The sequence below is a fragment of the Antechinus flavipes genome, chromosome 1, assembly GCF_016432865.1.
Source record: "Antechinus flavipes isolate AdamAnt ecotype Samford, QLD, Australia chromosome 1, AdamAnt_v2, whole genome shotgun sequence".
In the NCBI taxonomy this organism is placed as follows: domain Eukaryota; kingdom Metazoa; phylum Chordata; class Mammalia; order Dasyuromorphia; family Dasyuridae; genus Antechinus; species Antechinus flavipes.
In genome coordinates this window covers 666,712,334-666,727,939 of record NC_067398.1, presented here as the reverse complement: position 1 = coordinate 666,727,939, position 15,606 = coordinate 666,712,334, and the positions used below count along the sequence as shown (strand labels likewise).

The following is a 15,606-nucleotide window of genomic DNA, read 5'->3' as shown; positions in this document are numbered from 1 at the left end:
CTGGTATTCTTCACCTTAACGTCTTCTTCTTGCTGTTGTTGTTGTTGTTGTTGTTGTTGTTGTTGTTGTTGTTGTTGTTGTTGTTGTTGTTGTTGTTGTTGTTATTGTTGTTGTTGTTGTTGTTGTTGTTGTTGTTGTTGTTGTTGTTGTTGTTCTTCTTCTTCTTCTTCTTCTTCTTCTTCTTCTTCTTCTTCTTCTTCTTCTTCCTCTTCAGTTGGGGTTAAGTGACTTGCTCAGAGTCACACACCTAAGCTAGGACAATTAAGTGTCTGAGGTCATATTTGAACTCAGGTTCTCCTGACTTCAAGGCTGGTGCTTTAGATTCATTGCACTATTTAGCTACCGCTCCCCCCACCTTAATGCACTTCATGAAAAAAAAGGCAGTTTAAAAAACATAATGTTCTTGTTGAAATTATAAAAAAAATTATTAGTTTTATTATGTCTTGATTCTTGGGCACACATTTTGAAAATATTCTGGGTGACAAAATGGGAAGTATGCATAAAGTATTTTTGCTATATACACATATATGAGGGCTATCTTGTGATAAAACACTTATACTATTGGTTGGGGTATGAGGACAATGAATACTTTTCTTCTGAATACCACTGTTACCTGAAAGAATGACTTGATAGACTAAATATAGTTACCTAGGCTTGGATGCTTGGAAGACATTTTCCTGAAAAAGAGTGAACTATGCTTGTCACTTCAAAGGGAGAATAGTAAATTGAGAGCTGATATGAAATTTGATCTCAGTCACTTCCTGTTTATGTGACCCTGAGCAAGTTCGCATGATTCTACCTAGATGTAGCTCACATGGAGGCAAGAATAGACATCACCAGCATTTTCTTCATTCTCTATTCTCTAAAAGAGACTTTGATTCCTGCCAGGAGGAGAAGCAGGAAGTTGAAGCCAGAGGATGGCCATTCTCCTCTCCTCAGAGAGAGGGTAGAATTATACCCATCAGATTCCTCGAATATTATTAATCTGTGGAAAGTATCTTTCAAGTTCAATCTAAACTCTTGAATGCTATTCCTTAATGAGGCATGAATGTTCCAACATGTAAACTTCTTCCCAGAATCTTTCTTCTTTATTAACCTGAAGAGAAATTTGGCTCTTTCTTTCTCTTTGCTTTGGGGCTATGTGAATGTTCAGCTTGGAAAGGATAAACCTAAGATTGGTCTAGCAATCTGTGTCATACATCACCTTCATTATTCTTGTATTCTGTTTCTTTTTCTTATGAGGGCATCTATTCAATGCCAAAATTTGCTGTGAAGTTTTATTGGAAGACAGTGTTGATAATGAGAATATCATAAAACACCAAAGACTTCAATAGTAAGTGACCATTGTTGCTGCAGTTTCTGACTTCATTCCTTCCCAAAGCTCCCAGCTATGTCTGATAGTCTGTATATACTCTGGTGTTAAAGTCATCCAGAATTATAATTTTGTCCTCTTCTGTCCAGATCTTCATAAGATTTTTTAATGATCCCATTAGGGTTTGTTATGGTGAGAATATATTATACACACTGATGATGGTGATGATTTTATTGTGTCACTTTCTTGCAAGTGACAATTGCATTGTTCTGAGTCTGTCTTTCCTTCCTTTTGGAAGATATACAAGTTTGTTGACAAAATTAGATTTAATTGCAAAACCTCTGCCAACTTCTCTGTGCTTCCAATACTGCAGCCATTCCAGAAAAAAAAAACCCAACATGTATCTACCTCTGATTTTTGTACTTTGGTCTTTATTCACCTGCCTTTTTTCACTCAGGGCTTCAGTTGGATATGTATGATACCTGCTCTATGAGAATTCTCTCATGAGAAGAGATCTACTGAATTTCATGTTGTCCTCAAGAATGCACACATTTTATGTACCAGTGGTGAATGGAATCATCTTTGTAAAAGTTTTTGCACATTTTTTGGTGTTTTGACTATAGCAAATATTCCTGCCACACTATTCTAGCTATAACTAGCACCTTTCTTCTGCCAGGAAGTGAGCAGTGCAGATTTAAAAAAAAAGGTACATAGGGGACTACTGAAACTTACTGTTGCTGCTTCAATCCAATGAGAAGATGACCCTATGTTCTGGGCAGGGTTGTGTCTATAGCTCCCAGTGTATCTGCATCTGCTGCTTCGTTACTTACCTGTCACCACAGAACTTTGAGACAGATAAAAATGATAAAAAGAATATATATGTGATATCTTTTGATCTTTGCATAAATTGGATTTAAGTAAGGCAGAGTTGAAGGACATAGTTTCACTTTCTATCTTTCAGAGTATTAAAGTCCAGTGATAAAGACAAAGTTAAAGACAATTGGTGATGGCTCAGGGTTCAGTGAATTACCTTAGTATCTTTGATATCTAACCAAATTCTATGGGTTCCACACAACCTGTTTTAGGTCCTTTCATGGTAGTTTAAACAAATTCTTCTCATCTACCTATTCAGATAGGGGAAGTCTTCATGTCTTTGGGGTAGACACATTCCTCAATTACCAATGGGTTTAAATGCAGAAGTATAAATTACTAAAAATTCTGCAAAGATCTGTTAGTCACTCAAACAATTCTACTGTGGAAATATTTTAATAATTAAATTTAAAAAAGAAGCTATGTCTGGCAACTTTAGGATAAAAAGAAAGAGGGGAAAATCTTGCCTTAAAACTTCTTACAGGTAAAAAGTAGAAAATAGCAGGAATCTATGCTAAAAGGAAGGCATCTTAAAAAATAAACTTGCCTAACATAAAAGAATTTCCACAGTATTTTATTTTTCAAAAACATGTAAAGATAGTTTTAACATTTTTTTTTTTTTGCTTAATACTTAGTGTCCCAATTTTTCCTCCCTCTTTCTCTTATCTCTCTCCTCCCCAAGATAGCTAGTAAAGTGATCTAGGTTAAATATATGCAATTCTTTTAAACATATTTCCCTATTTGTCATGTTGTATAAGAAAAATCAGATCAAAAGGGAAAAAAGAGAGAAAGAGAAAAACATGAGAAAGAAAAAAAAAACCAAGCAAACAAACAACCCTCCTTTCCCTCCCCAAAAAGTGAAAATATTATGCTTTGATCCACGTTAACTTTTCATAGATTTTTCTCTGTGTTTGGATGGCATTTTTCATCCCAATGCTATTGGAATTGCCTTGGATCACCTCATCATTGAAAAGAGCCACATCCATCATGGTTGATTCTTGTGGACATCTTTATGAGATCAAAGCATATAAGCCCTTTGATCTCAGAGGCAAGATGAATGAGGTGAAAGACTCATAGAGTGTGAAAAGAGCCCCAGTTTATTATGCCATACAGCCTTGTTGATATACATTTTTGTAAGTGTGATCAGCTCATGAACAATCTCCAATCACCATTCAGAGAAGCAGCTCATGGGCTTTGCAGATGCATGATATCTGCCAATGGGAAAAGAGCCAATCCAGCAATTCAACAACTTGCTCATAGGCGAGAGGTCCTGTTAAGGCATCCCTGCTCACAGAGCCACTGGCTGTGTCCTCTGGATCACCCATTCCCATGATCACAAATCATTGCTTCTTGCTCAACAAGGGTGTTTCTGCAACGTGGCAGAAAAGTTATTGTGCACCAAAGATCAAGGTGGCTTTGGTACTCCTTCTTGGTAGAGTCCCATAGCTTAGCAATTCCCCCTTTTTGTTTTTTAAATAAAAAGTCCTTTCTTGAACCTTTGAAAGGATGGTGGAGAAAAATCTATAAAAGCGGCTTAATATTACAGGGCAACAACAAAGCAGTAACAACATAACAACATGTTGGAAGCTTTACAAACTGCTAACTAATTAGAGTTGATCTGATCTTACAAGAAGATGTTTTGGGCCAGAACCTGAAACAAGGTACTAAGTAGAACTAATTAGTACAATGCTTGTGTTTACACCTTTACTCATTGGAGTTCACAAGTATGCCAGCTTCACAAAGTAAACTTTGTAACTTTGTGAATTCACACCTCCCTTAAAGCTCTTAGGGCTAGAGAACACTATGGGAGAAAACCCATAATCCCATTCTCTCAGAAGAGTCAGATATAAGGCCAGTGAAGAGAGATCTATTCCAGAATATATTCCACTTGGCTGGCTGGTCGAAAAAGAGAGTTCAGCTGGTTGGAGAGGAGCACTCTAGTGCAGACACAGAGCACTTTGAAAGATTTCAGCTGAATTACTCCAGAAGCCCTCTCTCCGAGGCAAGAAGGAATATTTTCCACTTGGCTGGCTGGTGGCAGAAGAAAGAGTTTTCAGAGGAAGAAGCTACCAGTCGAGAGTTCAGCGGACAACCAGATTCATCTTCATCTCACACCACTGTGGTTGGTGGCTGGGCTCCTGCACACCCCGCACTGAGACTAAGCTGGTCTGAAAGATTCACCAGAAAGCTAGCCGAGCCCCAAGTGAAGGAGACAAGAGATTCATTCCATCTTTGTGCTGGCTGGAGGCTGAAGAAAGCAGAGGCAGAGGCTAAAGGACAAAACCTTTGGATTTGGAGATATTCGGAGGGCTCTAAACTAACTGGGCTATATTAGAGACAAAAACATCTTCTTGTAAGATCAGATCAACTCTAATGAGTTAGCAGTTTGTAAAGATTCCAACATCTCCCCCTTTCTTTTGTTTTAGAACAAAGGGTGGTCATGACCTCCCTGACTTCTCAAGGAGGTGAGAACCCTCCAAAAAAGGTGATCACACCTTCCCTGACACCTCAGGAAGGGAGATGAAAACACCAAAGGAAATAGGAAGTCAAATCAGATTAGCGGGTTTCTGAAGGGGCTCACTAGAAACAAGTACATATAAATCCATCAATATGGGCCAGAACTTTGAAACCGATATACATGGTATACATAAATCCATCAATATGGGAGGCATTATACATAATTTACATAAGCACATAGCAATATAACATAGGCTAGTAGTAATGTAACAAATAACATGAATCAACCTGAAAATTTATCCGTGTCCATAAGTCCTAGAAATAGTCCATAAGGAATCCATTGTCCATTAGTTCATGTGCCAGGAATCTAATAATTCCTGTAAGCTCTGAAGTACTGCAAAAAGTCTCATCAACAATTTTTCATCTCAGGGAATCCAAGGATTCTTGCTGGTTTTTCAAGAACTAAAACAGTTTCATCTTGTGTTAGGAAATCCAATGATTTCTGAAGATTTTAAGAGTCTTTTTAACAGTCTCATTGTCAGCTATGCTCTTTCAATGGTGAGCACAATCTGCAACAGAACCACCCGATATTTCTTGGGTCTTCTCCTTTGTTTCAAGGGTCTGGTCCATCTCTCTGCGATGGACAAGGCAAATGTGGCTCGTTGGCACCCATCTGATTCCTTCTCCACATGTAGAGATGCAAGCAAACCCTCTCCCCCGAGCAGTTAGCCTATCTGGTCCCTTCCATTCACCACTTTCTGGGTGTCTCCACATTACCTGGCGATTATCTAAAGATAGTGGAGCTGCTCGTACTGGACACTGCTCTTCTGATGGGTTATAAAACCTGTCTGCCGGAGCCAGTGCATCTTTATCAAAGATTTAAAAATTAATGGTATAGAGAACTAAATTTAGAAGTTCTCTAGGGTTACCTGTGGCTTCCCCTTTCTTTTGTTTTTGGAGGAGTATCTTAATGTCCCTGTTTCTTCTTTCTACGATTGCCTGACTTTGAGAATTAAAGGGTATGCCAGTAGTGTGTAAAATCTTATACAAAAAATCTTATATAAAAATCTTATATAAAAACAGATAATGAACCAGCATATACCTCCAAACATTTTGAACATTTTTGTGCACAGTATAAGCCTTTTTTACACCCCTTATCATCTTAATAAAAATTGGAGGAAAATGTCTTTTATTTCTTCTTGGGATTGAGCTTGGTTTTTCCAATTTCTCAGTATCCATTTTTAATTATGTTGAGATAGTCATTCCTTCCCTTTACATGGTTATAGTAATTTCAATATTGTTTTCTTAAATCATTTTACTATGTGTTAGTCATGTTAGTCTTTCCAGATATCTTTATATACATTGTTCCTTACAATAAAATTCCATGACATTTATGTCTTACTTTTTGTTTATCTAGTTATATGTTATCTACATAGTATCAGTAGGGAGGTATTTAAGAGATTTTAAAAATTGGTGCTATAGAAGCCATTCATGCTCCATTAGAGATTAGATTCTATAATCTTTGAAGTCCATAAAAATAGGACATAATAGTTACATAATAATAAAATGTCAGAGTTGAAAGGGACTTTAAGAATAATCTCATTTCCTTATTACATTTTACTTAATCAGTTTTAATTTTTATTGCTGTTATGTTTTATATCATCTTAATTTCTGGTTGTATCTCTACCTCTTCTACTCATTGAGCTTTTCTTGAAACAAAAGAATAACCCCAATTATTTTATTCTATTTCTGGGTCTGTTTCTGATCCTCAGGACCTTGTCCCAATTCCTCAGCTTTCCTCTCCCTCTGGATCTTCCTCAGTATCTGTGGCCTTCCTGCTTTGGGATATAACTTTGTTCTTGCCATCCTTTTCCCATTGGTAAATGTCTCCTGGAATCTTGATTTTTGGTACGTATCAAAGCTAGCTAGGATTCATACCCCTTTCAGTTGTATTTATGATTCTCAGAATTTTGCTACCTTTCCTTCCCCAAGTAGGTATATATCATCAATCTTTTGACTCTATTTTATGCTTTGTCTCCCCACATAGATCTTGAAATTATTATGTTATTTGTATCTTAGCCTAACTTAAGAGTTCTCTTTTATTTACCCTCTCTAGTTCTGTCTGGGAAATTCCCAGTGAATAAGAATTTTCCTAAAGAACTTTCTTAAAGAGTTCCTAAATCTCAATTTAACAGCACATTATTTCTCTAGTCTCATGTCTATTTTTCCAAGGCAGAATTTTTCCATATCTTACTATTATTGGAACCTGTTTTTTTTTTTTTTCAAGGCAGTAATCCTTTCTCAGCCTTCAGAATAGGTATGAAAATTTCCAGCAGTGTGTGGGTTAATCTTCCCCTGTAACATTGGAGTAACCTTACTTTAGATGGGAAGAAGATTGAGATTAAGGAAAGCTTGATCCAGAGGTGTTAGGGGGCAGTCTTCAGCAAAGACATCTCTCAGTGAAAGATCAGCCATCATAGTCTAGAGAGTTTTTCTAAAAGGCTGTTGTCTAGGAGATCAGAGTTCTAACTCAACCTGGCTTGACTTGCTAAATCCTTTAATAGGTAGAGTCTGAAATGTGTCTGAAGAAGGGAGGAGTAGATTAAACAGATCCAATTTCCTGAAATTAGATAGAGATGTCTTGCTTCCCCACAAGTATCTAGATTCAATGAAAGGAATATGGAAACCACAATTGACAGATCAACATGGGGCTAGTTTTCAGACAAGATACATGGTTTGCTTGAGATGTAAAATGGTGAGAAAACTTCTTACATCAGTTTTCGATCTGGCTTGGTTTCTGGTCAGTGTAACCTGCATCCTTTGTTAAGGGTTTTTGAACAAAAGGCAGATAGACAGAGGTAGTCCAGCTCCCCAGTCATGTGAGGTTAGGTTTAAATAATACAGTAATATTTCCCCACAATTTCCACAACTGAATACAATTTTCTCATAAGAAAGAAATTGGACTAGACCCACAACTGAATAGAAAGGATCTGAGCCAGATACAGAATTGAGTCATTAAATGATCTCAGTGTGATTCACTAGATAATCACAATTGCCTCAGTAGAAAAGCACTAGAACTACAAATCTTGACAAATGGTCCAGTTCTGTACTTGTCATCTCAGAAGGTCAGGATAGGAACCAATTGACTTCATGTGACACTAGAGAAGACTCCTTGCCAATTTTCTCTCACAGAATTGGGATTGTTGTCTGGAACACAGGCATCAAAGCTCAGAAAGATATCTCATAGTCTTATAATAAATCTTGGTTTCCTAGGGATAAGCATCCTCAAGGCTCTTTTCATGTCCTGGTTCCTTAGGCTGTAAATGAAAGGGTTCAGCATGGGGGTGACTACAGTGTACATCACTGTTGCTGCTGTATCTTTTTGGGCTGTATGGGTGGATGTGGGACTGAAGTATACCCCAATGATTGTCCCATAGAAGAGACAGACCACAGTCAGATGGGATCCACAGGTAGAGAAAACTTTCTGCTTCCCACTCACAGAGGAGATCTTCATTACTGCCATGAAAATATAACCATAAGAAATGAGTATTCCAATAAAGGGGAAAAATACTGTTGGTGCTCCCATTGTGTAGACCATCAAGTCATTGATGAAAGTGTCTGAGCAGGCCAATTTCAAAAGGGGACTGAGGTCACAGAAAAAATGTGGAATTTCATTGTGGCCACAGAAGGAGAGTCGGGTCAGCAAGACGGTGACTGTCAAGGAATTAATAAAGGACCAAGAACAAGATATTAGTACTAGAAGAGCACAGACCTTCAGAGTCATGATTGTGCTATAGTGTAGAGGGGCACAAATAGCCACATAACGGTCATAAGCCATGGCAGCAAGGAGGATACTATCTATCCCTGCAAACCAAATATTGAAGAATACTTGTGATAGGCACCAAGCATAAGGGATTGTTCTGTTTTTGGTTATGTGATTATTCAGCATCTTGGGAATGGTGGTGGAGGTGAAGCAGATGTCAACTAAGGACAAGTTACTGAGGAAGAAATACATGGGGGTATGGAGGTGGGGATCAGAGCTAATAGCCAGAATAATAAGCAGGTTCCCCAGCCCTGTGACCAGGTACATAAGGAGGAACAGGAAGAACAGGAGCCTCTGTTGTTCTGGCTGGTCTGAAAGGCCCAGAAGGATGAACTCTGAGATTGCAGACTGATTTCCCCCTTCCATGTGTCTGTATGGAAGCAAATATAGAAAGAATAAAATAAGAATTTACAACTCATTCAAGGTTGACTTGAATGTTTTTGAGGAAAAACCTTAGTAAAAATAGAAATAGAAGAAAAACAGAAGAGTGGGAAAGCATGAAATCTCACTACTCATCATCTGAAATGTAAAATAAACAAGAAATTGATAATAATATACAAGCACCATTCTACAAGTAATGAATCGTAATATATGAAGAAAAAGTTTTCAGAAGAATTATAAAGTATCAATTATCATATGAAACATGCTTCAGATAAATCAAAGGAATTGAAATGTAAATGAGATGAAATCCGACATCCTGAAAATTGGCAGAGAACTTCAAAAATAGGTGTGGGTATTGCTGGAGAAACTATTGGAAAAGAGGCATTTTGAAGGATTGTTCATGGCATTGTGAAATAATCCAGACTGTTTGTTTTCAATTTGGAATCCTGCAAGAAAAAAGAGTGAGAAAGTGTGAGGCTATGAAGAGCTTTAACTGCCAAACAGAGGGGTTTATATACATTCCTGGTTATAATAGAAGGCCATTGGAGCTCTTTGAGAAGAGTCTTTGTCAGAATTATACTTCAGAAAAATTAACTTGGTGAAAATAGAGCAATACCAGCTTCTTTGGTTTGTGAGTGATATTAACTAATTGTTTTTCTTTATAAAGCCAAGATGCAATCTGGAAGGATATTTTGTCTTTGGTAAATTAAAAAAAATTAAACTTATATGCAAAATGAAAAAAGTTGTCTTGTACACAGCAGACCATATAATAGGATTTTGATAAAAAAAACAACAAATTTCTACCTCAAGAAAACCTATGTAATGAATATTGTAACATTTATTGTTTTCAGAGTTGTCCAGCTTTGCTTTCTAGTTGGTTTCTTTTGTTCTTTGTTGTGTATGTTTGTAAAGGTCTGAAACTCTTGAGTTGATGCACTGAGGTCCATTTGAACACTTAAGATTAATTACCTATTGGACAATACTCTATAAGCATATGCTTGGAAAATGGCCCTTCCCACTATCCTGTGCTGGCTCGATAATTGGTGTATATAGGGGGTGGAGTAAGACTAGCCAGGATCATTTCTGGGCAAGAGACAAAGAAGAGAGAGAGTCAAGAGTCAAGGAGATTCTGCTTCCATCTAATTCAATCCTATCTCTAAAAACCAAGAATAAAGATCAAGGACTTTTGTTTATCCTGAGTCCAGCTGATTCTAAGGTATCCAGGGTGCTAATGCAGTCATCATACATATTTTACTTTATTTTTTCCCTCTCATTTTCCCCTTATCCTAAAGAAATCTATAATTAAGTGTATATATATCCATATCTATATCTATATCCACAGATATCACATACATGCTCTTTCTTTCTATATATACATACATACATACACACATATTCTTACATATATATGTAAAACTCCACTATGATTATTTCCTCCTATTATTGATTTTCCTGAAGATGGCTCACATTTTCCTTCTTAAGTTCATGTCTTTCATTGTTCTTCTAAATCAACCAGGTCATCATTTCCTATACCATAGCAATATTCCAACCCAAAAACATCTTATTTGAGAGATTTAATGAAAACATTTCCCAAATTTTCTGCATTCTTTCTATTTTGGGGTGCAAAGATTTTACGTATACAAGAACTTATTTAAATTTAAAATTAAAATTAAAAAATTTAAATTCAAAATAATTGGAATTTTTAAATACTTCAACAATACTCTCACCTTATAATATAAAGTCTGATACTACTGAATCTACTTTACATTTTTTTTTTCATGGAAGGGTAAGTTCAGAAGTGACTATTGTGCAAAAAACAAAAGGTATCAATATATATCTTTTTTTCCCCAGTAAATTGTTTTGAGGGCAGATTTTATGCAGTTTACAATGGACAAATAAAATGTTAGTTAAGGCTTTGTTGGGTTCTCAAAACATTATTGACCTGCGTGCATTATCTGATAGTTACAAAGTGGAAAAAATTCAAATATAGCAATAATTTTTTTAAGGTTCAAGCAGTTGTGGTGAAGTAAAAATAAGATATTTGTTTAAAGAGACCAAAATCTGTTCATTTGGAACTAATCAATTATCTCAGATTTTAAAACATATGCTTAGAAGATAGAAACAAGGTTAAGGGATAGATATTGATATCTATCATATCCATGATATGGCTTTTTGTCAGGAATCCTGGAACTTATAATAAGTTCAGCATAGTGGTATCAATCAAAAATGAAAAAGACTTTTTGAGATCTTTTTTGGAGAAGAAATCAAAAGAAGGGATGGGGAGGGAAGTTGTTCAGGATGAAAATGAAGGAGAGAAGGAAGGACTAATGAAATCTTATATGATTTCTTTTCTGACAAATTGCATGTTCTTTAGACAAAGAACTGGTTTTGTAGGCTAGAAAATGCATTGTTAAAATGAAGCTAAAAATCAAGAAAAGTGAAGGTATGGTAAAGGAGCATCTGGCTGCCCATAGTTAATTCCCTAGTGACCAGATCTGGATGAACTACAACCCAGGATCTGTAAATTCTTAGGGGACATGAATATCAAACCATTGCTTTTGATTATTGAGAGATTATAGATAATGGGAGAGATGCTCTAAGATTTGATAAAGAAAAAAAATCTTTTTCTACTAGTCAAAGAAGTCAACGAAGAAGATAGATTTTGAACAGTAATGGATTTTGACCTTGACTTTGATTCCTCACCAAATTCTTAGTCATGATTGAATAGATGGTTTATTAACATTCTAAGAGAGAGTAGTGACTAAGAGTCAGTTCAGCTTCATGAAGAGCTCAGATCAAACTAAGCTCTTTTAATTTTTTTACATTTTAATAGATAGCTAGATTATGCCATAATGGCCAATTCAGTGCATGTAGGTATTAGTAAAGTATTCAAAAAATTTCTCTTGCTATCAGAGTGGACATCAAAGAGAGCTGTTGCTAGATGATTCTACAATGTCAGTCTAGTTTTGAATGTAGTGAGCTCTCAAACATTGAAGATGTCTTAGTAAAGCTTAACTTTTTAGATTTAATCTTTGCAGAGTTTTTTGAATCCTGATTCAGTCATCAATATATGTCATTTTCTGAAGTGTTTCATCATCCCCAAAATTTATTTGTGTCATCTTTCACTTCATTCAAAATATTCATAAGAATTTTGAGCCAACAAGAAACAAGGACAGGGTACTTATAGACAGATATGTTATAGAGAGGATTCCTTCTAAGGGATAGATTGGACTACATGATGAATTTCTTCCCACCTTCACTCCGCTGCCTCAAGCTTCTAACTGTGACCTCTATATCAAAAGTCAAGAATCTGGATTTCTTAAAATGATTGATTACTTGCATGAACATTGGAGGAGAGGTTCCTGCTTTAGAAAGGGGTTGAGTTTTGGCCTTTACTTCAATATAGTGATTATCATAATCACCAATAATACTTGAATGTTAATAGACTTCACATCCTGAGGTTCTGTCCAAAAGCAATGAGATATATTGTTTCATTTAGACTTCCCAACAACCCAATACTTAGTATATCTGTATTACTATGGGTATGACATTAAGAGATTCAATGATTTTATTCACCCAAAAATTTAACGTTTAACATTTCTTGTATCTTTTATCTTACTATTTTTTTAACTGTAAGGTGACTCGATAAGGCTCCCACTCAGAAAAAGGTTTTAAATAATATCAAATAATTGTATGAAATGCTAAATTTCAGTGAGATGCTGGCAAATATAAAGATGTGATTTTTTTTCTTATTCAAATTTAGAACTCTTTTCAAGTCTCTCTATGTGCCTAGTTTAAAACCCCCTGTTAGAAACACTTCCCAAATTTGTCTTCTCCATTAACACACAGAGCTTCCATGCTGGTTCAGATTCTCATTACGTCTCCCCTAAACTACTGCAATAGCTTCCTAACTGGTCTTTCTGCTTTCAGTCTTTCCCTCTCCAATCCATTCTCCAAAAAATCTGACAAATTATTATTCCTAGAATGCTTCCTCAAAAATAATCAATGGCTCCTTATTTCCACTAGGATGACAGAGTCCCATATTCCTGAGCACATTATGTGGGGGAAGAGTCTTAAGTCTAAGAGTCTGATTCAAGGCCTAGTGTTTTATTCCTTGCAACATCAATTATCTCTATAAAAGTATGTTTACCATGGCTACATGGTCAATAAATATCTCAGGATTTGAATTCAGTCTTTGCAGTTCAAAGTCCAGCATTCTATTCACTATACTACATCAACTTTGACCAGATCCTTTGAGGTGCAATCATGGCACTCTTTCATTACTTCCCCTAAGATAATGAGATGCTTAATTACTTGGATCAAGGCAAGGACAAAGGAGTACAAAAATGCTTAATTTAACTTGTTCTTCTATTATCCTGATAAAAAGAAGGAAGCTTAGCATAGAAGGAAAATGATCAAGAATTCTTGCCATCCCTATTCAGAATCAGGGCATCATCCCAACTGAAAATTAGAAAAGGACAATTTCCTTGTTCCTGTTTAGATATTGTTTTCTTCTCTAAAGCTTCATATTTGGGAAATAGAGGCAACATTTTGTAGTAGAAATACCTTTGGCATATCATTCAGGGATTTTAGGCTCCATCCCCAGATCTTCCAGATTTTGTGACCCAGAACTATTCATTTTTGTACTTGAGATTCTTTAACAAGCTGGTCTATGAGATACTTTCCAAGTTTGATATTCTAATATTATGTTTCTTTCCAGTATTGATATTCCAGCTGTATGATATGTTTGTTCTAAAGTCCTTTCAATTTCATTAAAGATCAGTGTTCTCTGTACTTAATGCCCTTCTTTCAGTTTTTTCTTTGATGGGTGGCCTGTTTTGGGTTTCCCATTCTTTATTCTCAGATCTTTTAGTCCAGAGGCCTATGATCTGTTCTTTGGTCTAAAGTCTTTCCCATGAATTCCGTGTCCTGACTCTTGTTGCCAATTCAAGTTCAGCTTCTCTATGTCCAGAATCCTGCAGATTTTGTATAGGGAAAGCAGTGGTTCATTATCACTTTCATTCTATTCTGACCTTCCTTTCTTTTACTAGGATAAGAGAGAGGCAAGTTGAATTCGGCATTTTAGTCCTTTTAGAAAGAGTCACCTTTCTTCATAAAGTAAATTAACAGAAAAACAAATGTTTTTCATATTTCACTGTCATATTTACTGGTCTCATTACTTTTTCCTTACATATGTGACCCTTCATATCATTTCTTTTGAGGCAGTTATGTGGTGCAGTAGATAGAGGGCTAGGTCTGGAATAAGGCAAACTTATCTTCCTGAGTTCAAATATGATCTCAAATACTTATTAGCTATTTGACCCTGGGCAAGTTAATCTTAGTTTCCTCATCTGTAAATCAGATGGAGAAGGTACTGTCAAAGCACTTCAGTATCTTTCCCCAGAAAACCCAAAATGGGTTCACAGACCCACACACTGAAAAATGACAAACCAAATACCAACAGCAACTACAAATGTCCTTCCTTGTGCCTCTACATTGACTGTGTTCCCTGCTTAGAATGCGCTACCTTTACCCTTCTTCCTCTTGGAATCCCTGGTTTCCATCCAAACTCAGGTCAAGCCACTTTTTACCTACATACTCTCTTGATGCTTTCATCAGCAAGCATTCTAGTCTCTCCCAAAGACTGGTTGTTAATTTTGTATTTATTCTGTATATATTTCTGTACATACCGTCTACTGAGTCAGAATGAGGATTTCTTGAGGATAGGGGCTTTTTGATCTTTATCTTTATATCTCCATCATTCAGAATACAGAGACTAGCATATCTTAACTTCTTAATAAATACTGATTGATTTTAAGTTGTCTGCTATTTGAACATTCTATGTTCTATGCCTTAAGAACCTTTCTTGTATCTGAGTGATCCAATGGATAGAGGGCTAGAACTGGGGACAGGAAGGTCTGACTCTAAATCTGGCCTCAAACACTTCCTGACTGGGTGATCCTGGGCAAATCACTTCTTCTCTGTCTGTCTCAGTTCAGCTGTAAAGAGAGAACTATAGCAGCACTTACCTCGAAGAGGATGAGGATCCTGGCATATAGTAGGTGTTGTATACATGATTACTGCTTTCCATATCCTATCTTACTCTTACATTTGAAAATTTATGCACTAGTCTTTTCAAAATCTGACTTTCTGTCTTTTGTGTCAGAAGGTCCTTTAAAATTTGAACATTTTGTGTTCTAAGAGCCTTTCTAGCCTCATGTGTCTCATGTTTTAGTTGCTAAATTCTCTTTGAACTTGAATATTTTATTTTCCTTGGAATATAAATCTTGATGTCTTTTCATTCTAATTTTTTTCTAAATCATTTCCTGACAGTCTATGTTTTCTGAGTCCTTTCAGTTGTCCTGTTCTATTTTCTTAAGACTCTTCAAGGATCAAGTTTTTATGTTTTTATGAGACTCAGTCATTACTTTGTGTGAAATATTCCCCTTGAAATAAACAGAAAACCTTCCTATTTGATTGTTTGACCTGGGATTTTCATTCTGTTCCTGAGAGATTCAGCTACTTTATCTCACCTTGATTCCTCACAGCTGAATGTTTCAGTCAAGGAGCTACCTCAAGTGCTGAAATCTTGCAGATGAAAAAGGTTTTGAGGTTTTGGATGAGGTCATGTGCAGAACAGGATTCAGCTCTGTGCCTGAGAAGGATATATGAGGAGTGTTACAGGTATTTTTTCTAGGAAGTCCCTAGACTCTAAGCTCTAATTCCCAGAGTTCCTTGTTAGAGAGCAATGTTGAAATAATTG

General features: G+C 36.2%; 1 protein-coding gene across 1 annotated transcript; it reads right to left on the bottom strand.

Annotated features, from left to right (window-relative positions):
* Positions 1-7,880: 7,880 nt before the first annotated feature.
* Positions 7,881-8,882, bottom strand: LOC127543407 (olfactory receptor 1361-like). Its single transcript, XM_051969480.1, has one exon. It carries the CDS (start codon positions 8,826-8,828, stop codon positions 7,881-7,883), a length of 948 nt encoding a protein of 315 aa, XP_051825440.1. The 5' UTR covers positions 8,829-8,882.
* Positions 8,883-15,606: the final 6,724 nt, after the last annotated feature.

What these genes read in the sequence shown, in the direction of transcription:
- LOC127543407 (XM_051969480.1), bottom strand. Translation starts at nt 8,828, where the DNA reads ATGGAAGGGGGAAATCAGTCTGCAATCTCAGAGTTCATCCTTCTGGGC.